Source organism: Corapipo altera, unplaced genomic scaffold (assembly GCF_003945725.1).
Source record: "Corapipo altera isolate COAL_440 unplaced genomic scaffold, ASM394572v1 2b, whole genome shotgun sequence".
Taxonomy (NCBI): domain Eukaryota; kingdom Metazoa; phylum Chordata; class Aves; order Passeriformes; family Pipridae; genus Corapipo; species Corapipo altera.
This window is the reverse complement of record NW_020884874.1, coordinates 24,905,856-24,932,322: the sequence shown is the minus strand read 5'-3', so window position 1 is coordinate 24,932,322 and position 26,467 is coordinate 24,905,856. Positions and strand designations below refer to the sequence as shown.

General features: G+C 37.0%; 1 protein-coding gene across 5 annotated transcripts in view; it reads left to right on the top strand.

Moving 5' to 3' along the window:
- Positions 1-352: 352 nt before the first annotated feature.
- Positions 353-26,467, top strand: part of ZDHHC14 (zinc finger DHHC-type containing 14) — a 99,881-nt gene continuing 73,766 nt past the window's right edge. For 3 of the 5 annotated variants that reach the window (XM_027631189.1, XM_027631182.1, XM_027631166.1), the window contains exon 1: positions 354-1,682. In XM_027631189.1, coding sequence (XP_027486990.1) covers positions 1,432-1,682 — 251 coding nt within the window. In that variant the 5' untranslated portion in view covers positions 354-1,431. Of the gene's footprint in view, positions 1,683-26,467 lie in introns of all 5 variants that reach the window. The other 2 variants (XM_027631195.1, XM_027631174.1) reach the window with 2 other exon arrangements.

The following is a 26,467-nucleotide window of genomic DNA, read 5'->3' as shown; positions in this document are numbered from 1 at the left end:
GGAGGGTGCGCGCCTGTGTGGTCCTGTCCCTCACCGGCTCCTCCCGCGGGCGGGCGGCCGGCGCTGCGGTGGTTACCGCCTCCCCCTGAAAATGAAAAGGTGGTGGCAGCTGCTGCTTCTGGGTCTGGCTGCTGGGGGGAAACCTGGATAGAGGCTCCTAAAGAAAGGTGGAGAGAAAGTCGCCGCTCTCTGGTTCGCGGAGGGGGAGGCCGGGCGTTTTTCTCACCTCGCTGCGGGGCCAAAGCCCAGCGGAGCCAGGGACGCCGGCGGGAGCCGCTCCTGCGCGCCGGGGGAGGGGGCGGGATGCGGGGGGTGGCCCAGCACCGCCGCGGGCCGTGGGCGAGAGCCTGCGGCGGGGCGGGGTGCGAGGGCCCGCGGCGGCGCTGAGCCGGGCGGGGAGGATGGTGCGGGGAGCGATAAGTCTTGGTGGAGGTCTCCCACCGGCGGCGAAGCCTCCCTGTCCCCTGCCTCCCAACCTCCCTGCCGCGGGGCCGAGGCGCTGGGCAGCATGAGGCGGCGGCGGGGACCTGTTGTGTAGGGGGAGGCGCGGATTGAGCAGCGCGGCGGCGGCGGGGAGGGAGGATGAGGAGAACCTGCTCCCGAGGCGCTGGTGTCTGTCGGCGACTGGCCCTGCCCCGGGCTGCCGCGGGCTCGGGAGAATCCCTTCCTATGGAGTAGTGACAGGGGAGCCCTGCGCCCCCGGGTCTGCGCGGAGCGGCGGCCGCTTCCCGCTGGACTGCGGCTTCAGGAGGAGGAGAGCTTGAAGTGTTCCTCGGAACTGGAGTTGCAGCCTGGTTCCTTACTTGAGTGTGGTTTTTTGTTTTTTTGGTTTTTTTTTTGTCTTCTCCTCCTTAATGATTTGTTACGCGTGTCTCTCGAGGGGACGTCTTAGGAATGGTCATTTTTAGCAGTGAAATCTGCTGCGCAAAGGAGGATTATAACAGATCTCTATGAATGATAGACTCGATTGCAAAACCTTGCCTTGACCAACCTTCTGACCCTCGGAGAGAGCTCTCAGGGTGTGCGTGGGAAGGATAAAAAAATCCTCCCATTTGAAAATAAACTTGAAAAAAAAAGACTTATTTTTTGGAGCCTAATTGCTTTATAATTGCTTTTTTCCCTCTTTGTTTTGTTTTGTGATAAGTTGTTTTGAAAAGGATTGTCCTACATGGTTGTTTTGTAACTGGTGGAGGAAGGAAGGATCCCTCTCAAGCGTTTCTGGTATGACAGCTTTGGTTTCTGAAGAGTTAACTGGTGTTTGCATTATACACCTCTTGCTAGTCTGGTAGCAGACTTTTCATCATTTTATTTGCATTTTTTATTAACTGGGGCTCGTGGAGAGGGCTGTCTTGGTCACAAGAATATTTGCACACATATATATATATTGTATATATTTTTGGTGGGGTTCTCCCCACATTTTACTCTTTCTTGATGACTCCTGGAGGTGGTAGTGGGCCCATGAAAGACTGTGAATACAGTCAGATCAGCACACACAGTTCTTCGTCTCCCATGGAGTCTCCCCATAAGAAAAAGAAATCAGTTCCCAAGAGAAAATGGGAGGTTTTTCCTGGAAGAAACAAATTCTTCTGCAATGGGAGGATCATGATGGCTCGACAGACTGGAGTTTTCTACCTGACTCTTGTTCTCATCTTGGTCACCAGTGGACTCTTCTTTGCATTTGAGTAAGTGATGTTAAAGTCTTCATATCTTCCTTCTCCTCCTCTAGTTATTTATTTTCTGACTGAAAGCAAAATAAACATTTTTATTTAGGTGTCATAGAGAATGCTGACTGAATTCACCTAATACAGGTTTGTATAATTGAAAATGTGATCTGATAAGATGCTGAGAAGTGCATAATACAGTTTGGGTTATCGTACTCTGTGAAAAACTAATGTTTGAGGATTAACATTGTAGGTATAAAAGCTCTTGATGATGTTGCATGAGGAGTGTAAAACAACAGGTTTGGGATGGCCAGGAAACGATGTAGCTTCTTGTGTGTTAATTACTCTGAGCATCAAAACTGGCAGGTGCAAAAATACGGACCTTTTGTCACAGAACTGAATGCAAGAAAAAAGGTATCTTTCATTAGTTTATTAATTAGGCCTGGTTTTGTTCTCTTGACATTGCTTAATAGCTTGTAGATGAGAATTCCAGGTGAGGAGGAAAAAAGTAAAGAGTCATACAATTTTGCATGTACCTAGCATTCCACCACTAGGTAACAGCATTAGTTTCTGTTTGTGATGATAGCTTGTATATGAGTTTGGTTTTAGTTTAAGCTATGTTTGCTTTGGTTTGGTTTGCTTTTTTTTTAAACACGCTTGTGTTGTCCTTCTAGGGCTGTTTTCTCTGTTGCTCTGAATTTTCAAGAGTCCTTTTCATCTGTGTAAAGTGAACATACAGTGACAGCAAATCAGTTATACTGATTTTTGCACTTATGTTGGAGTGGTTAAATTAACTACATATGGCAATAAAGAATTAGGCATTTGATATGAGCAATACAGTTTACTTATTTTTATTTAAGCACCAAGTACAAAGATGTTTATACTTCTAAAACACTTTATGTAACAATAATTGAATTATTTTTAAAGGGTTAGTGTTTTAAATTATTGTAGTTTGATTTGTGGCAGGGAAAAAAATCTTCACATTACTTTTTTTCTGGAATAGGAGCTATTATTTATAACTGAGGCTCAGTGCTGCCTACAGGAATTATGTTTGCTTTGCTAAGTGATACAGTTGAGAAACAAGGTCATTCATTACTTGGTGTCTTCAAGCAAGAAGATAGTGACATTAACAAACCCAAAATTGTACCTGTTAAATGCAGATCATCTCAACAGCACTGGTAGCAGTAAAGAAGGTAAAAATGCTCGGCAGGTAACGAGTGGCTAAATGCATATGTGAGCTCAGCAGATGAGTTGTCATTAGTGGGCTTCAGATTACTTTAGAGGGATTTATTAATTGTAAATCTTCTGCAGACATTATGAAGCTTGAATATCATGTCAGTAGTTGAAATAACACAGTCGATTATGGTATCTACAGTGCAAGAGTGTTTACTTTCCTGGTTTTGAACGGGTATTAAAGGTGTAACCTGACAGTATTGCATCAGGACTGGGTGCTACTGTATTCTGTTTGCCTAGTTTTGTAAAGCTTTTCTGTGTGGGCTGACACTTGCATCTGTGTGCAGTCTCGTCATCTTCAGAACAACCTTTGAACGCAAGTGTAAATGTAGGATCGAAACTGTAATGTTTTATGGTCATGATTGTAAAACTGATTTATCCAGCTACTGTTTACAGTTTATTTGTATGTTTTAACACTTCGATCCTTCAGAGAGAAATTTTCTCTGCAGCTGCATGATTCAGAACTGCTAAAGCAGGATGAGCAGCTGGCTGTTCATCACCTTCTGATTTTATTACTACTGTGAGTTACGTGCTCTACCGGAGTTGAATTCTGCAACTTCTGTCAGGTCTTTGAGATTATTTGCAGTGTAACCATATGTGATTGACAACATTTTTAGTCAAGCTACAGCATTTTCATATGTAGTTGGTGCTTATTCTAACTGGCAGTCTTGAAGCGGGGAAGAATCTTGGGCTTTATATAATATAACTGTAGAAATTCTCCTATGTACCGTTCTTGAGTCATTCTTGTATCACTTGCACTCTCCTTTTAAGGAAAATCAAAGTAGAGGGTGGCAATGGTATTTTATTTTTATAATTATAAGGTAGATTTTGGTCTTTAGAAAGCACTTGCATTGAAAAATTATTACTCATCCTCTGAAGGCTAATTAAAACCCAAACCTAAAGACTATGAGAACGGTCTTCAGTATGTTAGTGATGTTGCAACTGCAGAAGATTGTCAATGTTAGAAAAAGAGGGGAGTTTTTGTTGAAGAGTGTTACTTTGAAGTGTTATTCCTAGTACTGTGAAGTTACTATTTATTGATCAGTTGATAGCATCCTGAGTTGTTAAGTGTCGTTGCCATTACTGGCTTACTTGGTTATGATGCTTCTCATTAACCAGCTATTTATTGAATATGGCAGAAATGTCTTTCAGTTCTTTGTGTACATGTGGAACAAAGTGGTTTTGAAACGGGCATGTGCCTTATGTGTCTGAACTGTAAGGTTCAACTGTCATTGAAGAGGAAGATACTCTTTATGTTCTTTATGTTCTTGGAATTGTTTGGTCTTTTTTTTTTTTTTAATTGTAATAAATTATTTTGTTCCTTTTGGTTTTGGAAACTGGAAAATAGGTACTCATGGTCCAGGTCATTCCCTGGTTTCACACAGTGAAGAGGGGAAGTAGGAAAGAGATTATTCCTGGAGAACTAATTCCTTGAAAACATCATGCTAACATAAACAGTTGTCCCTTAGTCTTTGGCTTCATTTGTTTCTCCAATGTGATTTCCCCCCCCATTCCTTTTATTTTACTCTTGACATCCATTCATCCAGTGCTTTATCTCATGTACTTTGGAATACTCTTCAGGGGAGAAATACATTTTTCCAAATCAACAAATTTTAGGTCTCCAAAAGCAAACATATGTCACACATTTTGACCTGGATAACTTTTGACACTGAGCTGTGCCTTTGTAATCTTTGTTTCTTCGTATTGGTGCTTCTGTGCTTTTTTCTGCCTACTTTTTCCAGCTCCTGCTTTCAGTTGGTTTTATTCCTTTCTCCCTGTTGACTTTTATCTCTTGTATACTCCAAGTACATCACCACTTCTTCCTTTTATCATTTCACTGTTCTTTTTTATTTTCAAAGAGATAAGCTAGGATTTGCTTAAAAGAAAAGCAATAAACCATGAGCTTTCAAGCAGGTAAAATATTTATAATTCCTGTCTCCCTCCCCTTCCAAAGGAAAAGAATGCAAATAACAAGCAGTTTTATTTCTGCAACTTGTCTATTACATGTAACATGAATGATTGCAAGCACTTTTGGGTCCTAAGGGGGATGCTGTGCTTGAGTTGTCCTTAAAAATTATGCCTGTTTTAAATTACTCAAGTTGAGAGACCACAAATTACTGAATTTGTCTTTAAAATTTCAGTATATTATTTTACCTTGAAACTTTTTCCTAACTCTAATCATGTGGTATTTAACTGTTCTTTTTTTTTCTTGTAAATTTGGTGTTGTGTTTCATTTTCTTTTTTTCCTTTGCCTTCCCCTATTACACACACATGCATATTTTTCTAAAGTATTCAGTGCTCACTTATCAAGGTAGCTGCATGAAAAGCTCAGAAAACAAATTCCTTTCCCCAGAGCAAAGATAGCATCTGTAACTGAAGGGCAGATCTGCTGCTGTACCTAGCCAGTTCAGCCAATGTATTTACATATATGTAAATTCCTTTATTTGTGCAGTGGAGGCAGAACTAACTCACTTCATACTTACTGCACTTATTCAGCTAGGTATACATACTCAGGAAAGAATCCTTTATACCTGTGGTCATTTGGAGTACTGATTTTGCAGGTTACAGGAAAGCAAGATGGAGGGTGAATGACATTTAACACAGTAGGATTTTTTAAATGGGCATATTGTTAAATGGCAAATCTTGTGTGGATGCACAAGTTCATGAGTTCCAGAGCGGTGGAAGACAAGTTTGGGTATGTTGCTACTGTGAGTAGCCCCTGTGTGCCAGCTCCCTTCCCTCTTGGACCTTACTGAGCAGGTAGCAGGAGGGAATATGTCTGCACCTGAGCTGCTTCAGTTCAGACAGGCAAAATAAACTTCCCACAAAATGTGGTTTTAAGTGAAGATACTGGCTGAACTGAATTGACTCAGGCACAGTCATGTTTTCTTCTGTCAACTCATTTGCAGGGTGAGTGGCTCTGGGAGAAGGTTGAAGCAGATGGTAGGAAGCTGGAAGGGCTGAAGCAGTGCAGCTTTTTTCTCTGTAAACATGAGTCAGAGCCCTATCACTTCTGATACCATTTGAGGCTTGCACTGATTCAACAAATTGGAGGGGCTTTTAGTTTGTTTGTTTTGAGCTAATTAACCCTTGATTTTTTTTAATTTTTTTTTTTGGTGAGCATTTGTGTAATTCCATTGTCTTTGCACAAGATGGATGCTGGAAAATTATTTAAACTGAGACTGTTTGTGTGTCTATGTGTGTACAAGCCATTGATTTCTATCCACTCTTGCAGTTGCTGGCAAACTGCTCCATGCCTCCCGCTTTGAAAACCAGTGTGAGTGGAGAACATTGATGAGTCACACTCTGATGCCATGTAGATTGTTCAATATTGAACTTCTATGGCAAAGTGGTGTAACTTGCTGCTCACTGTGACAAACCTCTGTGTGTAAACACTGATGTCAGTAAGCTGAGCATTTTCACTGTGGTATCAATAATCATCATCATCTTATGGCAAGTGTTTTCTGCTCTTGCAAGAGCTGGATTCTTAGTGTGAGGTTTGTATTCCAAGTAGATAGAATGGTCTTCATGTAATAACCTTCTTTATCTTTCTTCGTCTGTTCTTAAGTCAAGTAGGTTACTTGCATCTTTAAGGACTTGCATTGCGATGTCCTTAAACTAAGAGTTCCTTAGAAGGAAGTGCTACCAATCTGACTTCAACTGTTAAAGGCTGCTATAAACTCACAGAGCATTTCCCACTGAAGTTGTCAAAATGGATTTTAAAGCAAAAATCATGGTATATAAACTAAAATTATTTTTCAACAAGAGGACTGCATCCTTTTTTACTTGGAAGGCAGTAGCTACCTAATTGTGGATAGTGACATTGGTGAATGCAGTGTTGAGTAAGTGTTTTTTTAAAAAACCCTGTCATCAAAACTGAACTGGAGCAATATTTCTGTTTCTCATTTTGCCATATTACGCATCCTTGATAAGTTAGTGAAAAAGACATGGAACAGGTTAAGTCTAATCTTATGGGTTCACTTTTTGTATTGAATTTATATAGTTATACCAAATGATATGACATATTTCTAAGGGATGACATGCGTTCAAACCAGGTGGTATTTATTCTTTGCACTTAATTGCCCTGAAAATGTTATCTATGAGTCAAATATCTCTCACATACAAAGTATATCTAACACTTTTTTCCTTGACAAGGGACTTTTCTTTCCCTGGTCACAAAAGAGTTTACTTAGTCTTTAAAGTTTCCTGGTGATCTGTGCAACTATGTCTGCTAAAGTTTTTCCCTGGTTTTGTACTACCAGACCTTAAAGTAGTACCTCACTGAGCACCTACTTGTAAACCTACTTGTAAACCTACTTTCAATTAATTATATGATATAAATTGAAATTCTTTCATCCAGAAATGACCAGCATTTGATATGAGGTTATGCATCTCTACTTTTCAAGGCTAGGTCTATTTATGTGGAAATGGATAATGATAAGTGCTTCATTTTTCAGGGTAGAATTCTGTGAGGGTAACAGAAGGATAACCTCTCAAGGTTTAGAAGTCATACCTTCTTTAGTTCCCCTGAAACCACAGAAACTTTTTATGGTTTTGTAACACTAACTGCTTTTCCAAAATAAATGTTAAACAGCTTTTTTTCCTTTCTTTCTGAGGATGTTTGAGGGTTTTTTGTTGGTTGGAAATTTTTTTCTGTATTCAGCTTAGTTGATGGTCTTTATCTACTGTTTCACTGAGGAGAGAAGTTTTGAACATAGTTTTTGTTCTTGTTTTACTTATATTTTCATGTTTTCTTTGTGGACGTGCAGGGCAATGAAAATAAGGACTACAGTGGTATAAGAAGGGATGTTGGCTTCTCAGATATCATGTCCTTTTAGGACCTTGGGAAAATCACTGTGTAGCTGTAGCTTTGGACCATCAACGCATGTGCATCTTGAGAGTGAAATGTGAACACTTGTGATGGTCTTTGCCTGATGTCACCCTGACCCGTTGCAGAAAGAGGGGAAATTCCATCACAGCTGGCTGGGAGGTGGTTTTTAGGCTCATCATAACTGCAGATAGGTGTAAATTTTTGCCTGGAATATTTGATATTCCTTCCAGAGTGGGGAAAAAAGGTAATTTCAATAATTTAGTTGTTCTTACCTATATAAATATCTTTAAATATTTACAAATGCTGATGGATGATACTTTTGTACATCTTGAGTCTCTAGAATGTGAGGCTAGACTTGTAGTTTTGTAACAGTTTTTTGATAAAATCTATCTTAATTTATCACTGAAAAGTTTGAGCTTTCTATTGCTGATATAATCTTCACAGTATGCCTATTTTATTTTGTTCTTCCCTAAGTAGGTACTGTTGTCCCTTTATCTGAATGGATGTGTGCCAAAGGTATAAAATGTATCTTCTGGAGAGACTGGTGTAGGGAGAGTCATATTAAATAGATTTACACTATTGAAATTTGTATAAGTTCTTCTTGGAAGACTGGTATTGTCATGTGGCCATCACTGGAAGTCTTCTCATATCAACCCTGCGGAAATTTTTGTACAGTGTTTAGAGAAAAGATGGTCTTTTTCAGGTGTTTTCTCAAGTTAGTTTCTCAGGAATCATATTATACGTATAGGTTCATGTAAAGTATTCTTTTCACTTATGTTTAAAATTGGACTAATTACGCAAAAAATACCTTTTTTGCTACATGATTTATTTTCTGTCGTAGCTGTGCTGCATTATTATTTTGTAAATAATAATGCAAAACAAAGTATATCAGTGGATCTGGATAACTGAGAAATTATCTTGCTTAGAAGGAAAAGAGAAAATATTAGTCTGTGCAGAACTTGAAACAAACCGTTCTCCTAATTTATTTTTTTTTCAGCAAAAATATTTTATTAAAAAGAATCTGGGCTTATTTGTAGATTCAGTAGAAATTGAAATGCTGAAATTTGAGCTGGATATTAAATATATAAATTCACTTTTAACAAGTAAGTCTCTCCACTCTAGTGCAGCATCAAACTGTTGGCTATAACATTCAAACATGAACTAGTAATGAGAAGTGAAAATTATTACAGAAGAGGAGAAAGCTGCGAATAACTTTCTAAGCTGCATTGTTGTTTCAAAATCCTAGTCCAAGAAAAACCCGCAACACTGGCTTAAAATACTGAAACATTTTGAAAAATTGCTTAAAAAGTTAAACAACTTTATGTAGGAAGTTTTTGTTATCCTGATTGGTGATTCTTCTAAGTGAGGCTGTAGTAGCTGACTTGAGGTCCAGGCTGCCAGTAAATATTTGTACGTGACAGTGCTGTTCATCTTTCACGTGACAAAACCGATGGAAAAGGGGGGAAAAATCGCCTGAAGTATATAATTACAGGCCTTTTATTTTTTTTTTTAAGAACTTAATACAGGAGTGGTTAAACTTTTTATAAATTAAAGGAGGAGACAAATTGAGAAATCAAGATTAAGCCTATGTGTAATAGCCCAAAATAAAATTCTGTTCATATTTCTCACGTTGCAGAAGTATTAAATAATACTAACATAGAACATGCTTATGGAAGGAGACTGAAGTGTTTCGAAGTTTTTTTTCATGTAACACACGCCCTGTCCCCTGCCTTGTTTTACATGTTCATATTTGAACTCCTGTTCGTACTGCAATTAGTAAGCAAAGAGGGCTTTGCATTTACAAAGCCTGACCATGGGCTTTCTACAGTGTGCATTAGTGGAGCTCTTACCCAAATATGTTCTAGAACTTCAGCTACTAAGTTGACAGTGTGCTGCAGTGTTATATGATTATTCAGCGCCTGTACCCCCTTTTCATCAGTGTCCATAGGGTTTATTCACATTATTGTGGAATGGTGGCTAATTAGGTCTTATATAATGAGCTTGGCTAATGAGATCACAGCTGGTTTTGTTTTGTTTTCCTACTCCTGCTGTCCCCTTAAGTTGCTTACTGCAATAAATACTAGCAGCATGCATTTGTTGTGGTGAATATGCAGTCAGTTCAGCTGCTTCTTTAAAATTTACTCTTATTTAAAAAAAAATAAAACTTACAAAACAGATTAAATAGAATACTGAGAATCAAATTGAAAACTGAGGACCTGAACTCAGAAGTTGATGTACATAAAATCTGAGGGTGTGAATTTCATGTTATAGTTTAAGTGCAAGATGACATTTTTACATTGGCTGCATTGAGTGAATATATGAAATAAATTTGGGTTTAGAATAAGTTTCTTGTATATATGATCAATATATATCAGTTCTTAAGAGCAAGGAACTGATATACTAGAATTTGTTAGTATTTTAGCATAAATACTCAGTATATTACTGAGTAGATTTAAAACATTATCAGGAATTGGAAGCTTCCCCTCTCCCTCTCCCTTTAAAAGGAGTACCAATACAAAATTTTTCTGATTGTGATAAATTTAGTGTATTCTCTTTTTTTGAGCTGTCTATATGTTTTGTGCTGATCAGAAAATTGCAGTCCTGGTCTTGCTTGTCCATTACACTTGTGAGATATCCCACTGGTTACGAATGCCATGATTCAGGGCAGAGAAGTGTGTCAGACCAGCCTGTACTTAAATTTTGCTGGCATGCTTGTTTGTGCACATGGTGTGGATTTTCATGGCACATCTATGTATGTTCCTTAGTAAGCACTTTTATTGACAAAAAGGGTTTTCTAATATTCACTTAGTATGTGAAAGAGTTATAATTGTTCCTAATTTGGAGCTGTGCAGAGCAGTTAAAAGCACTAAGAAGAAAAGTAAAAGCTAGAATAGCAGTGACCTCTCTCTAATCAGCATTGCAACTCTGTAATAAACTTGCTTCTTGTGGGTGTGGTTTCCTTAGACCTGAAACTCATAGTGCTTCTACACAGGGAAAAAAAATACCATTTTTAAGATACTTTTATCATTCAACATGACTTGTGTTGCATGGTGTGATACCAAAGATTGGAGTGCACTGTGTAAAGAGCATATTGATTTGCCTCAGTGACTTAGTCTGATGGGGGAATCTTATTAAAGTAAGTTCTTGACTGGAGAGAGGAAATGGAAAAAAAAAAGTGCCCTGGACCCTTCTCAGTGGTGCTCAACAATAGGACACAAAAAGAATTAAAACAGAAGAAAAAAGAGTGAGTTGGTTTTTGGTGCTTTTTTGGTGGCTTTTTTTTTTTTTAGTCTGCTTGTCTATTTGTTTTGGTTTTTTTGACATGAGGATGATTGAACACTGGCACAGGTTGCCCAGAGAGATTATGGACATAGTGAAAACGAACCAGATGTAGACCTGAGCAGTCTCCTCTAACTGACTCTGCTTTGATTTGGACTCAGTTTTCTGAGGTCCCATCCTGCCTTAGCTTTTCTATGTTACCTGAATATCTGAGAACTTACCAGAAGACAGCAAAAGGTATATCTAGCAAGATAATTTTAATCTTGTTTTGATGACCCATTTATCACATGCATACCTCAAGAAAACTTCAGTTTTATCTAGTCTTAGGATATGAACCTGAAGTCTAACAGAACTTAAAAATTGCAAGTGAAATAGATGTAGCTGTTCTTTCTGTCCCTCATTCTATTTTCTCACCTTTGAATGTAGCTTTGTCCATTCAAAGTGCACTTTCCAAGACTCTTTGGAGGTTCTTTTCCTGGTTTCTTTCATTTACATGCTGTTCCTCACCAAGCTTTGTCCTCTACTCTTCATCTGGGTTTTGCTGAATTATAGCTAGTATTGTCTTTTCTTGTCATGTAAATAACAGAATTAAGTTTAAATATAATTCACTTCATACAGAAGAATGTCTCTGTATGCAGTTGTTCCAGCACTGTTATGTATTCATTAGTTTGTTTGTCTTGTTTAACTTTTTGAACTTTTCTTGCCTTACTGTTCCTAGCCACTTGTTCACCTTAATAGACTAAGAGCACTGTTGCTGTAGAAGGAATGGGGAGGCAGTAAAGGTGAAGTTCAAAGACTTAGTTTTTCCCTTTCTGTAGTCATAAAGGATGAGAGTACCATTTTTTTCCTGCGATCTGTATTGTAAAGATATGTAAAATCGTGGTCTCTGTCTTCTAGCGCTTGAGTCAGGTAAAAAAGTTTGGATCCTGCAGATTCAGGTTTTTCCTTGAGCCTGTCTTGACAATACCAGCTTCAGGCCAACTCCTGTACCTTAAATTATAGTGTGTTCCAGCTTCTGGACTCTAGACATAAAAGATGAAATGGCTTGTCTGAAAAGCTGCTAAAGCTGGATTAGTTATCTTTAGGGAAGAGAAAACACCCTAGATATGTCAGATTAATCCAAACTCGCTTTAAATGGTGATTTGCTTAAAAAAGATAGAATGTGTAAATAATTCCAGTAAGGCAGATGTCCGTTTCTGGGTTAATAATTGGAAATAAAATGATAAGCAAAGAAATCTTAAATGAAGCAGTGTATTTTATTTCAGCAAAATGTATGTGTATGTCTCATAGCATTGATCACTGCTAAGGTTTTCCGAGGCTGGTGGAAGCCGAAGGGAGGATTTTCCCATACCACATATTCAAAGCACTGTGTTTTAGAGTGAACTTCATGCCTGTAGATCTGCCTGCTTTTTCTGAGAGGGCAGGAGTTGAGATTCTGCTTAAGAATTCAAACAAAATGTCAGATAATTTCATAGAAGCATCCCCATTTACTTTCTGTTTAGCATTCTCCATTGCAGCAAGATGAATCTGGTTGTAGGCTGCTGAAAAGGATGGACCCACCTCTTCCCTTCTCCCAGGCCTCATGTGTCACTTCTTTTGTCTGGCTCTGCTGTTTTCCCCACCCAATGGTGAGCTACTTCAGGGAGTTCCCTTCCTGCATTGAGCTTATCCTTCCCTTCTGCCCACACAAAGAAAAACTTTCTGCTGCTTTAGACCACTGAGCTGGATCCCTAAAAGTTCAGAAAAATGTTGGTACTAGTACAAGGGAGGAAGTGAGAGGGAGGAGATTGTTAGATCATCTTAGCTGTGATTTGAAACCATATCTCAACCTGAGGAAACTTGTTATAAAGTCTTGGGTCCGTTTGGCATGTGTGAGGATGCGAACAGAACATCTTAGTTGCTTAATTAGAATTTTCAGAGTTCTGACTTCTTAACCATACTTTATTTCTGAAGTAACTGGATTGTAATTTGCAGAACTTGAACTGCAACATCTTTCAAATAGCACATTATTAAATGCTCCGCAGTAATTTGTGTTAGGGATTTTATGATTTTTTTTTTTTTTTTAAATCACACTACACACAGTTCTGTAACACAGCACAGGGCAGTAACTGAAGCATTTTTCTTCCTGCATCGTTTCTTCTGTAGTCTGTGTTCCCCATATCCAGACTCCAGAGCCAATGCATTGTGTTGCATTTGACAGCAGAGCCTATGGAAAGCTGCATGAATGCCTCTTCACCTTAGTTTGTACAAAACCAGCTGAGTTAGCTCAAAATATGCTAAACTGAACCAGGAAAGGAGTATTGTCGGTCCTTGCTATTTCTTCTGTGCTTCAGCTGAGATAGCCAACAACACAGGGAAATTGCCTGTTTCTCCAGAGTCCCATTCAGCTGCCTACTTGGGTGGGTTTTTTTTGTTTTGCTTGTTTGTTTGCAATTGTAAATGTTGAAATTTTCATCTTAGAAGAATGAAGGAAGAACCATAAAGCAGTTAATGGAAATCTGAACAGCCTGCATGCAAGAAGCAGTTGGAGTGTATGCCTCTATTCACAGTGCAATTAAAAAAATGGCCTTTAAAATGATTTTGTTAAATAAGACACCTAAAGCTAATTAGAGCAGAAGGGATTGTCTATGGAGCAGAAGATAGGGAAGAAGTTGTGGACTGAAATCTAACAGAGATTACCTTGAAAGGGTAATCATTCTTCTTTTACAAGAGAGAAAGCTCAGATGGCTTTCTTTACCTTGAGCTGTGGAGGCTTTGAGACTTTTCATCACTGCTGCAAGTATTCATCTTCAGAGTAAAATTTGTTCTTTTTTTCCCTAATGTAATGAACCGCAGATCCTTTTAGGATCAGGCTGCACTGTGCATTGTTTTTAATGCTAGCCTCTGAAAGCTGAAATCTTTCCAGTACTTGAGTATATGAACAGTAGCGTGCTGAGGGACAGAGGGACATTGCAGAGGGAAGCATATAAAGACTGGGTGGAGTAAAATAATTTTGCTTTTTTACTCAGCTCATACTCGAGATGAGTTTCGGAAACAGGCAATTGACTATGAATGTGAAAATCCAAACAGTCTGATATGAGAAAAACAACTGACATACTTTTATCCCAGTAAGTGAAACTGTTACAGGCTGATATCCAGCACAATTGAAAGGTAAACATGCCCTTCCCAATTCACATACCTTTCTATTATTGCATCCTAGCAAACTTTAACCAATACTTAAAGTTGCTAAATGATACTCTGAAGGTGCAATTACCCAATGGTTGACTGTTCTTGGTAAAAGTAAGTTTATTTCCTGTTCTAAAACTTTTTTAAAACAGTTGTTGGCACTAGCTCTTGCTGTTGCAACAAAGAAATGGCATTTGTGAAAGGAGAACATAGGTTTGTTGCTTCTTAGTTCAATACAAAAGAAGCGACATTTGTTGCAAAGGTAATTCATTGTTACTGAAATAACGCTGTGACTGAAACAATATTTTAATTTGAGCTTTATTGCAATAAAGATCAAAGATTTAGGAAGTGTATAACTTGTTACTGAAATTCAACCCTACAGATAAGAAGAGTTGCATAGTTATCTTATTCATCCAGAATAAGTACATTCCTAGGCCAGCTATACTTGCCTGCATATTCTGAATGATGAAAAGAAAGACAGTGTTGGAAGACTGTTCAATGCATGCAGAAGATTTGGGAGCTGGGCGGAACAAGAAGTGGAGAAAAACTGAAGTATTTGCTGTAGTATTTGCTTCTGGAAATTATTTTCATTTACTCAAGGAAAGTTGTTTTGTTGCCATATTTAGTACATTTAAGTAAGCTAGTAATAACTTTGGATATGCATGCTGGATTTTTCAGTTATTGTAGCATCCAAAACTGTAGATAGAGTTGGACTGCACTTAAGTTGCTTATGCATGTTGTATCCTATCAACATTTCTCTCACTTCAGAGACTGAAAGTAAAAAATAAGCACATGAAAAATAGTTGAGAATGAAACACTGGCAGTCCTGCTTCATCAGTGCAGAATTAAGAACTCTGGGAATGACAACATGGTGCCTAGATCTTTGTTATTTGACTCTCTTTGGAGTTTGGTTATTTATATATTTGTTTTAAGAGTGGGTCAGAAAAGAGGGCTGTTAAAGATAGTTGTATCAGTAATGCTTCAAGGTTTCAAATTATTTTTGTGGGGGCTTTTGTTGCTTGTATAGAAAAAAAAATACAAACCCCACTTGGTAGCCCTAAATACTAATGCTGCCTTTTTAAGTCAAGGTTCTAAGCAAATTGCATAAGTGGAGCTATTTGATTAAAGTACATGTCCGTAGTTAAACTTGTGTTATAGCAAAGTGACCAGTCAAACTGCCTGGGTCTTGATGACATGGAAATTTACGCCAAATTTAGGTTAGTAAACTCCATGGCATAATAGTTTTTTAAGGTATACAATTTTCATTTTGTGACCATTTTACATGCTTAAGATGCTGTTCTTCACAAGGTAATGTAATACAGGTAGTTTGATACTTAGGCGTACCACCCCTATATTGACTGTTTTTGTTTTTCATATTGTAGTGCTTCAGAACCTTCTTTTTTTACTATTATTTTTTGTAACTACTTCCAACATAATTCTTGGGTTCTAATTCTGACGATCAGCTTTCATTTTTGCTTTTTATGTATCAGCATTACATATTAATTTTTATTTGTTTGAAGGTGCAGAAAACTTACTGCTGCTTCGGCTTTGGTCATATATCATAGTTCTAAATTTATTTTCAGTTTGTAAGATGACTCTACCTTTTGATAGCTTGTGTTGACTGAAGTGGACTAAAGTTCATTTGCCAGTGAAAGAAACTGAGGAGTTCAGCTTGGTTCTCCAGTGACAGCGTTGGTCTACTATGCACGAAAAAATATAAATATCTCAAAGTAGTGTTTTAACTGTATGTGCTAGTTATAAAAGGGTCAGGCATTGATCAGACTACAGACAAGTCAGAGATGTGTGTGAGACAGACATGCTGGATGCAAATTTTTACTTCAGTATAGATTTTCCTGGGCTCTTGATCAGTGGGCACAAAAACTAGTTAATACTAAACAGCTGGCAGAATGGAGAAGCAAAACTACTTTTGCTTTGCTGTTTGTTAATTATTTATTATTATTCTGTGACTTGGGATAGGTTTTTTGCAGTAAAATTGGCACTGGCTGCTTCCTCAGCTAGTTATCAAGACTCCCTGCCATTTTGAGTTTACTTTTCTTGCACAAAGCCTGGGAAAAAAGATGAACCTTGTTCTGAAGGTCACTATGTCCAGCTGTCTTTCTGAGCAGTGGGATTGAATCATTTCAGAACTACTGACCCTTCATGTATAATACTGTGCCACTCGCTGCCCTCATCTAAAGCAAGGGCTGACAGGATACTGAGGGGATTTCAGCAGCTGTGGAAATGAAGTAGGAGGATGTCCTGTTAAGGTAGCTGAATGCAATGGACTCTTGTATTGGCAGGTTCCACTGGAATTTTCTTTAAGCGAAAATTCATCCACAAACATTTTTCTTTATTTGAAGACAGCGGAGTTTTAAAGGACTGTCTTATTCTTATGGTAAGACATCGAGTACATTTTAGTACAAATTGCTACAGGCTTTGATACAGGAGGCTGTCTTCTGGGAGAGCTTGAATCCAGTAATCAGTGTCTGTCTCTTGGTCTCATGTTTGTGTACACGTCTATGTTACCAGTTTAATAAAGATGTACTTGTAGAGTGGAATCTTTGAAAAGGAGAAAATGGTCACTGACAGATGCAGACATGATATTTACTTTTTTTTTCTTTTTGTCTGAGGACAAATCTAATACATCCCTTCCCAAGAAGTATCTGAACTATAGTTGTGTTCTAAAAATGTTGTTTACAGTACAGACCATCCTACAAATCGAAGGCCAGCTCTAAAGTCTTGCTTATTACAGCCAAAAATATCTTTTGGAACACTCTGTATTTTAAGATGGTATCTTCCCAGTTGTTTTCTGCAGACTTTTTTCACATGCTTATGCTTAAAATTGAAAGTTGTTCCTCAGAAACTCTGTTTTCAGTTTGTACTCTGCCAGTAGGACTAACATACTCAAATCAAACTCTTCAGAATAGTACATTTCTCCTAGCAGCATTGCTTGGTTAGATGCAGGATAGCAGTTCAACAAATCGTGTGCTTTGTGCAAAACAACAATAAAAAAAATCTGTAAAAAGAAATCTTTGTGGATGACGGTTGCTGAACTATGACAAACGGGGCATTAGAATCCATTCAGAGATGAGCTTAGATCAGAATATTCTTCTCAGACTTGAATGATGATTTTTATGAAGTGAAATCTTCACATATTTGGAAGACTTCACAGGCAATACTTATGATGTGTACAAAAATTGCAAATGCAGTTAGTGTCAGTGTAAACTGTTACTGTAGATCAGGAGTGGCATGTGTTTAATTACTTGAGCATGTGCTTTTTTCTGTTGCTTTTACTGGAGAACTCAAGTCTCCTTCCTAATAGCCCTGATGGTACATGGGGTGATGTATAAGGGCAGTATAATGAAAGACGGTGTATTCCCTTGGGTATTGTTTTCCTATCTAGAGATAAGTTAGGTTGTTAAATTGAGAAATGTTTTTAATATTTTTGTTTCAATTTCCTGAATTTCTTCTCTTTTATTTCTCTGAAAATTAGAGAACCTATCACAAAAACTGGCCGTTTTCTTCATCACAGGAATTTCTTCCTTCCCTCTCACCACCCCAGATATCTTAAAAAAGGTTGGGGTTTCTTTTACTCAGAGAGGATGATGCTGGGAGAGTTAAGGTCATCGCCTTTGGATGTGTAGAAGGATGGTAAAAAATGGTTCTCCATGTTGTTTGGGATGTGACAGGACATTATGATTTTAAGTTGCAGAAGAGAGAATTCAGTTTAGAGGTTAGTAGATACTAGAAGAAAAGAATCTTTTCCAAGAAAAAGGATGGATAAGGACTGAAATAAATTTCCTACGAAGACTGTGGAATTGTCATCATTAGAAATTTTTTGCTAGGCACATTAGACAAAGCTTTACCTGAAGTGGTTCATATATAGCTGGTCTTTTCTTGAAGAAGGGTAACTTCCGAAGGTGGTTCCTCCTCCTCTTGTCAGGAATATATCTATGAAATGATAGAAGGACTTTAGTTGAAACTGTTATTTTTCTTGTCTTTATTGATAGTGCAACACAACTGGGGGTTGGGAGGAGGAATGTACTGTTTATTGAGTAGAAATAATTGTGTCACTTATTTAATGCACTTTAGCTATTACTAGGTAGAGGTGATAGTGGAAAGGACTTTTGAACTTTCAAAAACAGGGGTGCTATTGGTGACTCATAGAAAAGAGCTTTCAAATGAACCTACAATCTGGAGTTTAGAGTAATCATAATAGACTATTAATGTGTGAAGGAATCAATCTAAGTATTCACTGATGTCTTAGGAAAGGTAATTAATGAAATATGACATAAAAAATTGAGAAGGTTACCAAATTGATTAGATGGTACTTTCCAGTCCTACTACATACAAGAAAAATCTCATTATAAAGCATGGACTTTTTCTGCATTCTTATTAATCAGCTAGTTGTAAATGTATTTTCTTGTTAGCAGGAAAAATCACACTCCAGTAAACTAGTTTACTCTAGTAAACATACAAATTGCCTATTGCCTACTAGAGCAATTCATCAGTTCATCTCTTGCAAAGCTTGTGGTCTTTTTGAAACAAATGGTACTGTACTCCTGGGCTTAATATTTTCGGATGTCACCTATGATACATATCTTCTTGTAGTAGGGAAGAGTTGGCCCCCTGAAGAATAACAGCGGATGAGAACAGCTTGGTGATGCCCACAGCTTCTTTGATGGCTGGAGGTAGACTGGACCAAGTAATCAGGAGTGATGTTTAGCTCCTGCATGCCTGATTTCTAAGATAGTGTAAGCATAGTTTCTAGGAAGCCTTGGAGCTGTAGTATGTACACTTATCAGCTTACTTGACATATAACATGGAAAGGGCTATTGCCTGCAACCATCTTCTGCCACTGGAGAAAGTTATACAGTCACCTTACTAGAAATTGTGTGGTCCAGTGTCTTAAATATATTGAACTAAAATTGAAGGTAGGATGTGAAACTTGCAAAACTTCCAAAGGGCTTCCATGTGATACATTGAGATCTAAATATTTAAATTTCTAAATTACAGTATGTATTATGACCTTCCAATGAGTTTCAGTAGCATTGTCAAGAGATATATTAAAAATTAATAGTGTATGAAAACATGTTTGGTTTGGCCTACATAAAATAAATGCTTATGGAATCCATTCTTACTGTTTGCATTACTGAACATCTGAATTTTAATGAACTAGTACTTAGGACTATTTTAACATGTCTAAGCAGGTTTATCTGTCCACTGTTAGCTTCAGAATTAAAATGGGTAATGAATACCTCAATTTAGCAAGGTAACTTACAGCCGAAGACAGGTGATGAAAGCATTGGCAAACAAATGGTGGGACCAATCCTGAATTGACTGGTAGGACAATAGACTGGTCACAGTAGCAAGTAGAGGTTAGTTTGCTTCTCTCAAGCTGTTGAAGTACACCTGGGACAAGTAGTCAGGGTTTTTATGGAAATAACCTCTTAAAATGGCATGGGAGCAATTTGACAGTGAAAGAACACTTATGGATCTTGCAGCATAGCTGTAGTTACTATGCTTAATTTGAATGTTCAAATAGGTAATTTGGATAGGTAATAATCACCTGATTGGACCTGATGTTTTGCAGATCTGTGAGATCTCGTTTGTCTGCTTTAGCTAGGTGTTGTTGCTCACTACTGTTAGTCTCTTCAGCACTTGATAAGCAGACAACTAACCTGCTTTGATTAGAGTTAACTTGTAAGTTGTTGACCAACATATGGAATCATGCTCTCCTGCTACTCTCATCTTTGGGACCGCAGCTGTGGTGGCTCATTTAAAAGGGGAGAAATGAGGTCTCTTTGGATGAGTGCACGCCAGACTCTATGTGTGTGCTTCTATTACTTTGTGTCTGTAATGGAAATAAATATTATGAAAAAAAACAATGTTAAAGAAACTATATGGGAACTGTAAAGCTTTCATAGTTGAATGTTAAAAATCTCTGGGATAGGAATGGGTCATAACTGCCTGGTATCGTATTCCCACTCTGTGCTAACAAACTAATTGTGCTTCTTCCTGAGGAGGGAAAAAAGCTAGCTGTAGACTGTACGTTCACATATATTTGTCTCCCCACCCCACTTCACCATGTGTCTATTAAATATACTGCTTTTAAGGCATTCTCTTAACTGTATGAGGACTCTAAATGAGTTTCTTTTTAGGCCTGTCTTTGTTCCTGACACTGGGACTTTGCAACTAAGTTCATCTTTGTCCTGTTTTGTTGTGGGGTTTTTACAATTTTTTTTTCTTTAAAGTCTACTGTACTCTGATAAAGAGAAATTAAAGGTAAATAATGTTACCTGTTTTCTGTTTTCAGTATAGCAGTGTGATTGATTGTAGGCTTTACTGAGGTATTATGTAGAAACAGGAACATACTGCTGTGTGCGATGCTAGACAAATCAATCAGGTCTTGATGTTACCACGACTTATTTCAACTGGGTCCTTCCAAAAAGTTCATAATTTTTTCTAACAAATGTAACTGAAATCAGTACTACAATTGCCACTTGGATTTATTTGAGATTTAGCAAATGAATGGATAGTACCCTAGTTCTACAGCCATCTTTCCTCTACTTCATTTGGCTGATAAACATTTTTTCAATCTTTAGTATTAGCTGACAATGGTTTGTATCACAAAGATCAGAAAATAATGTAACATACAGAATTAAAGATCAAACACTCATGATAGTTTGTTTCTAAACTCATAGTTTTGCTTGCATTAAGTTTGTGTGTGCTTATCAAGAACTTAGCGTTACATTTTTTCTATTTTCTACTTGAAAATATTTCACTGTGTTCAATTTTTGACAGAAAGCACTTTAATTTTTTGTGAATCTAGGGATATTTAGTCATAGATTGAAAAAATGAATCTATTTGTAAATATTAGGTGTACTTGAAATAATTTACCTATTAAGTAGATTAACTGGCCCTTTTTTGTAATGTGTCATTTTGATCCACCCAAAATTATGTAGTAGTTTTTATTCTAGGTAGGTGTTTTAAGGTATATAACTTAAGACTAGATAAAAACTTCCTGTGTTAAAGAAACCTAGGTATCTCAGTGCCTTTGAACCAGTAGGCAGTTTCTTCATATAGTCTACTTTTTTTTTGGTAATGCAAGAGTAAATAACCATCATAGCTCTGACTGGCATGTGACTTAGAGCACTTTCTTCAGGGTACACTTCAAGTCTGCTTTATTTACTCTACTTTGTTGATTATTTTTTTTACACTAATTTATGTTAAATTTAGACCCTGTTTTAGGCGTGTAATTGCTAAAATTAATTGGAAAGTTTGCTTCTTCTGTGTCATTTCATAATGATAGAATTATGTCACGCTATTTGCACAGTGGTTTACTTTTGGTGACCTGCCAGAAGCCTGCTGGGATTTAGACATTTACAGAGGAAGAAGGATTTGTAAAATGTCTGCTGTAAACTCACGGAAAGGTATACAGGAAATACCATTATAGACAACATACAGTATATTTGTAGAAATGTTTATAGATGATACTGTGTTTTTGAGAGTTTGACTGAAAGAGTGTAAAGTCTACCTTTGAACATGAAGGAAAACTAATTTGGGGCTATTTTATTTGATGGCTGTCTGTAGACCCTGACACCTGGTTGTGGGTGGAGTCCTGTCCTGAGCTGATCAGTAGTGCATAGTCAGGAGATTGGAGGATGTTAAAGCAAGTCTAGTTAAGGATCAAAAAGTGTTAAAGCAATTTTGTGGACTAGTTGTAATATTTGTAAACTGAGCATGTTTTAATGCCGCTTTTCAGACAGTAGGAGTCCAAATCCAGGGATTCTTCTGAATACTGTAATTACTAAAATCTGCACTTGAATAGTTGCTTGGGGGAAAGCAAACGTTTTCCTTGTTACAGTCAGCAGAGATGTAAACAATTCCCATCAAAGTAAGAATCACTTCAAATTATTCTTTTGGGTGTGTCAGTCATTCTACAAAGTAAGTGAAGAGTGGCCTGTTTTGGCACAGATTCTTATTTCATAAATATAGCCTTGTTATCAAAATTGATGTCCTCCCTCCTTGTGGTACAAGGAATTATGTTACATCATACTTGACAGAAATGCAGCAGAAAATATAATCTTACTTACAAAGATTATTTTTACCTTACATATTACAAAAATTATCTCCTTTATATAATTGATCAGTTCTTTTTTAACTTGTCAACCTGTGTTTTCATTGCTTCTAACACATATACTTGGAAAGAACCATTTTTTCCAAGAAGATGTTTTCTCTTAGTTGTTGGGGTTTTTTTGGAGGGTTTTGTTTGCTTTTGCTGGGGATTTTTTTATGTGAGGTGCTGGGTTTTTGTTTACTTGTTTTTATTAAGCAAAGACAATAACTTTTGGCCTATTGAGAGGAATAATGGTAATTACTCTGTGTTTTTAATGGAATTATTTGTAAAGTGATTAGCTAAAGTATTATTAGTTAAGGGATGGTCTACATGGATTATAGTAATTTTCAGTGTTTGTTTAATACAAATATTGGAAATACATTTTTCTGTGTAAGCAAATGTTTGCCTACATGAAACAGTTTCCTTTTGCATTAAGATCCTGTCTAACTGAGGATGGTAAAATCCAAACAAATGCAATGATAGCTTTCTAGTGATTCATAAGTATGCAATTTAAATAGGAAGTGTGATGTATTTTGTTATTTAAACTCATTCATACCACTTAGAGATAGGGTTATGTGCCCTGCCCTCTTCTTTGACAGCTGTCTGGAGGTACAATTTAACATAATTTTTGAGGGCTGTGTTAATTGTTCAGACAGTAAGCCATTCTCTGTAAGTTGCACATATTCTTTCAGTTTTGTTAACAAGAAAGACCAGTTGCAGGATATAACAAACATAATGTTTGAAAGATTTGCAGGATCCAGAGTAAAAAAGGCAGTTATGATTATATTGCTGCAATTTAAAAATTGAAGCCTTTTTAAAATAGGAATTCACAGCATTTCCTTTTTTTTTTCCTTATGAGATTAAGATAAAGCATCTAGACAAATTAGGATCTATTTTTTCCCGCGTCTTTCATAAATGATACCCTTTGGCTGACTGTTGAACTAAATGAACAAAAATGTTAGTGTATTTTTGTAAATAGTACTTGTGACTTCTAGCTTAATTGTGGAAAGAAACTTTGCTGGTTTTTAACATGAGACTAAAGAATGAATATAGATATCAGAATTGATTACTTGATGAAGAAATATGATGACTATTGAGAGTTGAATACCATTTTCTGCTTTGGTTCCAGAAGTTATGCTGTCAAGGCATTGGAGCAAATTAGACAATTTTTCTGTGGATCCAATGATATGTTTTTCTCTTGGATCTAGGACTCTAGTATTTTCAGACATTTGTGTTTAACAAGTGGATCCTTATAAGGGCAGAAGTAGTGAAGCTGCTTTTTAAATTGTCTATAAAATCCTTTTAAGATAACTGCATCTCCTCTCTATGAAAATACCACAGAGAACCCTCAGATATAATACCTGCCCTTAACACCCACCTTCTTATCCTCCTCCCACAGTATCTCCAATACAAAAGATAACTATAGGCAACAGCTGCTGATTTAGTAGAGTACTAATTTCTTTGTCACCTCTATCTTTTGATTTTTATTAGAACAAGCAAACTTTTAGGTATTCTTTATTTCTTTATACTTTGTCAAAATCAGGTGGAAGGTTTGCCCTGGTATTTTGGAAGTTATGGAAAGAAGCTGGAAAAGGAAAAGTAGACAGCGTGATGGTGTGCACTCTGGTCCTTAGAATATCCAAGATGAAAGTAAAATGATTGAACTTTGTTTCAGTTCTTCTTCACTTTCCTTGTGTGGTAGAATGGCCACCAGAGGATTTTGAGTGGTTTTTGTACACATGTGCATACTGTACCAGATGTTTTAAAGTGAGGTGAAAATACACGTGATATTTACTGTAAAATGTAATGTGCTTTTGTATCTTTCCCTTACTTTCTCTCTGTTTAAACCTTTTAATCAGAGGCAGATAAATAGTTGAAACTTCAAAATTTTTTGGAAACATGGAGCTGAGATACCATACTCCCTCCATTTAGACCTGTGATCCCAGCCTGAGTGGAAAGAGACTGTGCACAAAATCCTAGAAGTACAAACCACACAGAATGAAGTGTAATGCAAGTGAAAGAGTGATACTATCTTGAATAGACTCTAGTTTTCTCTTATGAAAACAACGTGCCAAATGCAACAGTTTTCGGTTTTTATCATGTCTTTTTTCCCAAAATCATGTGGGGTTTTTTCACTACCAAAATAATTACTGAGATACTTTGAGGCTATTGGTTAAAATCTCACCAGTAAACCATATATAATAGTTTATATCTACCACTTTTTCATAACTATCTATTTATGCTTTTGGATGTTGTTTTTTATATATTCTAAATTATTATAAAATGTGTGAGAGCATTCTGTGGCAGTTGCAAAGGCTGGATCTGCAACGAGAGAGTAACTGTTGCAGTTGATTGGTGCAGAATGTTTCTTTGGAATTCATATTGTTATCTATTTTTCTTTTTTCTTTTTTCTTGTATAGTGATACAAAGTTGTACAGAGACAGGCAATGTTTTGTCTTCAGTGTGTGCTTTCATGTGTTTTTGACTGAGACACATGCCTCTCAACTGCCACATTTTTGGTTTGAGAACTCTCTGAACTTGCATGTTTAACATGTAGTTAAAATTTTACTTAAATGTTAGCTAAGCCATATACATTTTTCTTCTTGTTTTTCACTGCTGCTTAGGTTTAACAGTATTGAGCTCTGTAGATGACAGAGGAATTGGCAAGTTTGTTTTCAGCAAATACCTCATCCTAACTTGGCCTAAACAGGATGCTTGTACGTATTTTTAGTGTAATTGACTGTCTTTCTGGTAATTTCAGATATGTAAATTCCTGGTTGCGATGTATTAATGAGATTTTTTTTGTTTGAAAGAAATGATCTCTTAAATCTTACTACTATTTACTTTACTTTTATATAACATCAAAAGTAAACTGTTATATCTTTCTCATAATAAAATTGATTTATATGAGATTAGTGTACAAGTGGACTCAGGTCCACAGAGATATTCAGATACCTAACTTCCTGATGGAATCAGTAATATTTCAGAGAGACACCTTAAATAAATTTTTGAACCTGGCCACAAGGATTTTTAATGCTTTTTAGGCCTCATGATAACTCTTTTTTTAGATTGATCACTAAGTGAACTGTTCTTTAAAGTGATCACTTTATTCTTTAGAAGTGTAAGTTTCTTTTGCAAGAGATATTGATGTGATACTATGTATCACAGAGAATGCCAGCAAGAATAACCACGTTTCAAAATTATTATGTAGATATATACAAGCAAAGTTTTCTTTGCTTGCTTGCAAAAGTGCTGTACAGTTCTGTTCTTTAAGGGTAGCTTGACTTTGCTTTAGGAGCTGTGAGAGACAGTTTCTGTTTTGGTAAATAGCCATGGTTTGCATATTAGATTAAGCTGCCTGCTGACAGTAATTATTCTAATTGAGAATGTAATTAAAAAAAAACAAACAAACCAACAACCCAAACCTGCTCGTCCTAATTTATTTAACCTTTTTTTAAAAAGAACATCAGTGTGTGTGAGACCAAGATGGAGGGGTAAATACGTTCAAGTAGATAGCAAATTGTATTTGGATATAGGGAAGGAAGGTGTGTAGTGGATTCATTTTGCTATTCTACCTTGTGGATAACACTTCCAAAGGTGTTCTTTATCTCGGGCAAAGGGGATAGTGATGGACTTTTAGGTTATTGAGTGTGGGCTTGATTTTATTGATTGTAGTAGTGTGTTTATTGCATGGTTTCTTTTGGGACAGTTCTTCATAGCGTTTGTGGCTCGAAGGGACCATTAAATTGTCTAAGTTGCCATCCTTCACATACTACAAGTGTTTATATTTCATCCAGTTCTCCTGATAATGAACCTTGTGACTTAGCTGAGCAAAATGTAGTTTGTGCTTAGATAAAGTGCATTTGCAAGTATATCCATCATTTATTTAAAGATGCTGAGGGATTGAGAAGGCACTACTTTTTGTGCTAGTTTTGTTCTGATGGTTACTTCACTTTCTTGTTTGAAGGGAAAAAAAGTATTTCTGCATTATGACATTGATTTAAAATTGATCCTGACTTTTCAGTTTGGTAACGTGTTTTACAGATGTATCTGTATCATTAAAATGCGTATATGCACATAGTATATATGAGGTCCATACTCTCAGTCTTAATTCCATTAAATATATTTTTGTTTTTGGAAATTCTGCTAAGCCCTTTGTCATTTACCTATGATGTGTGG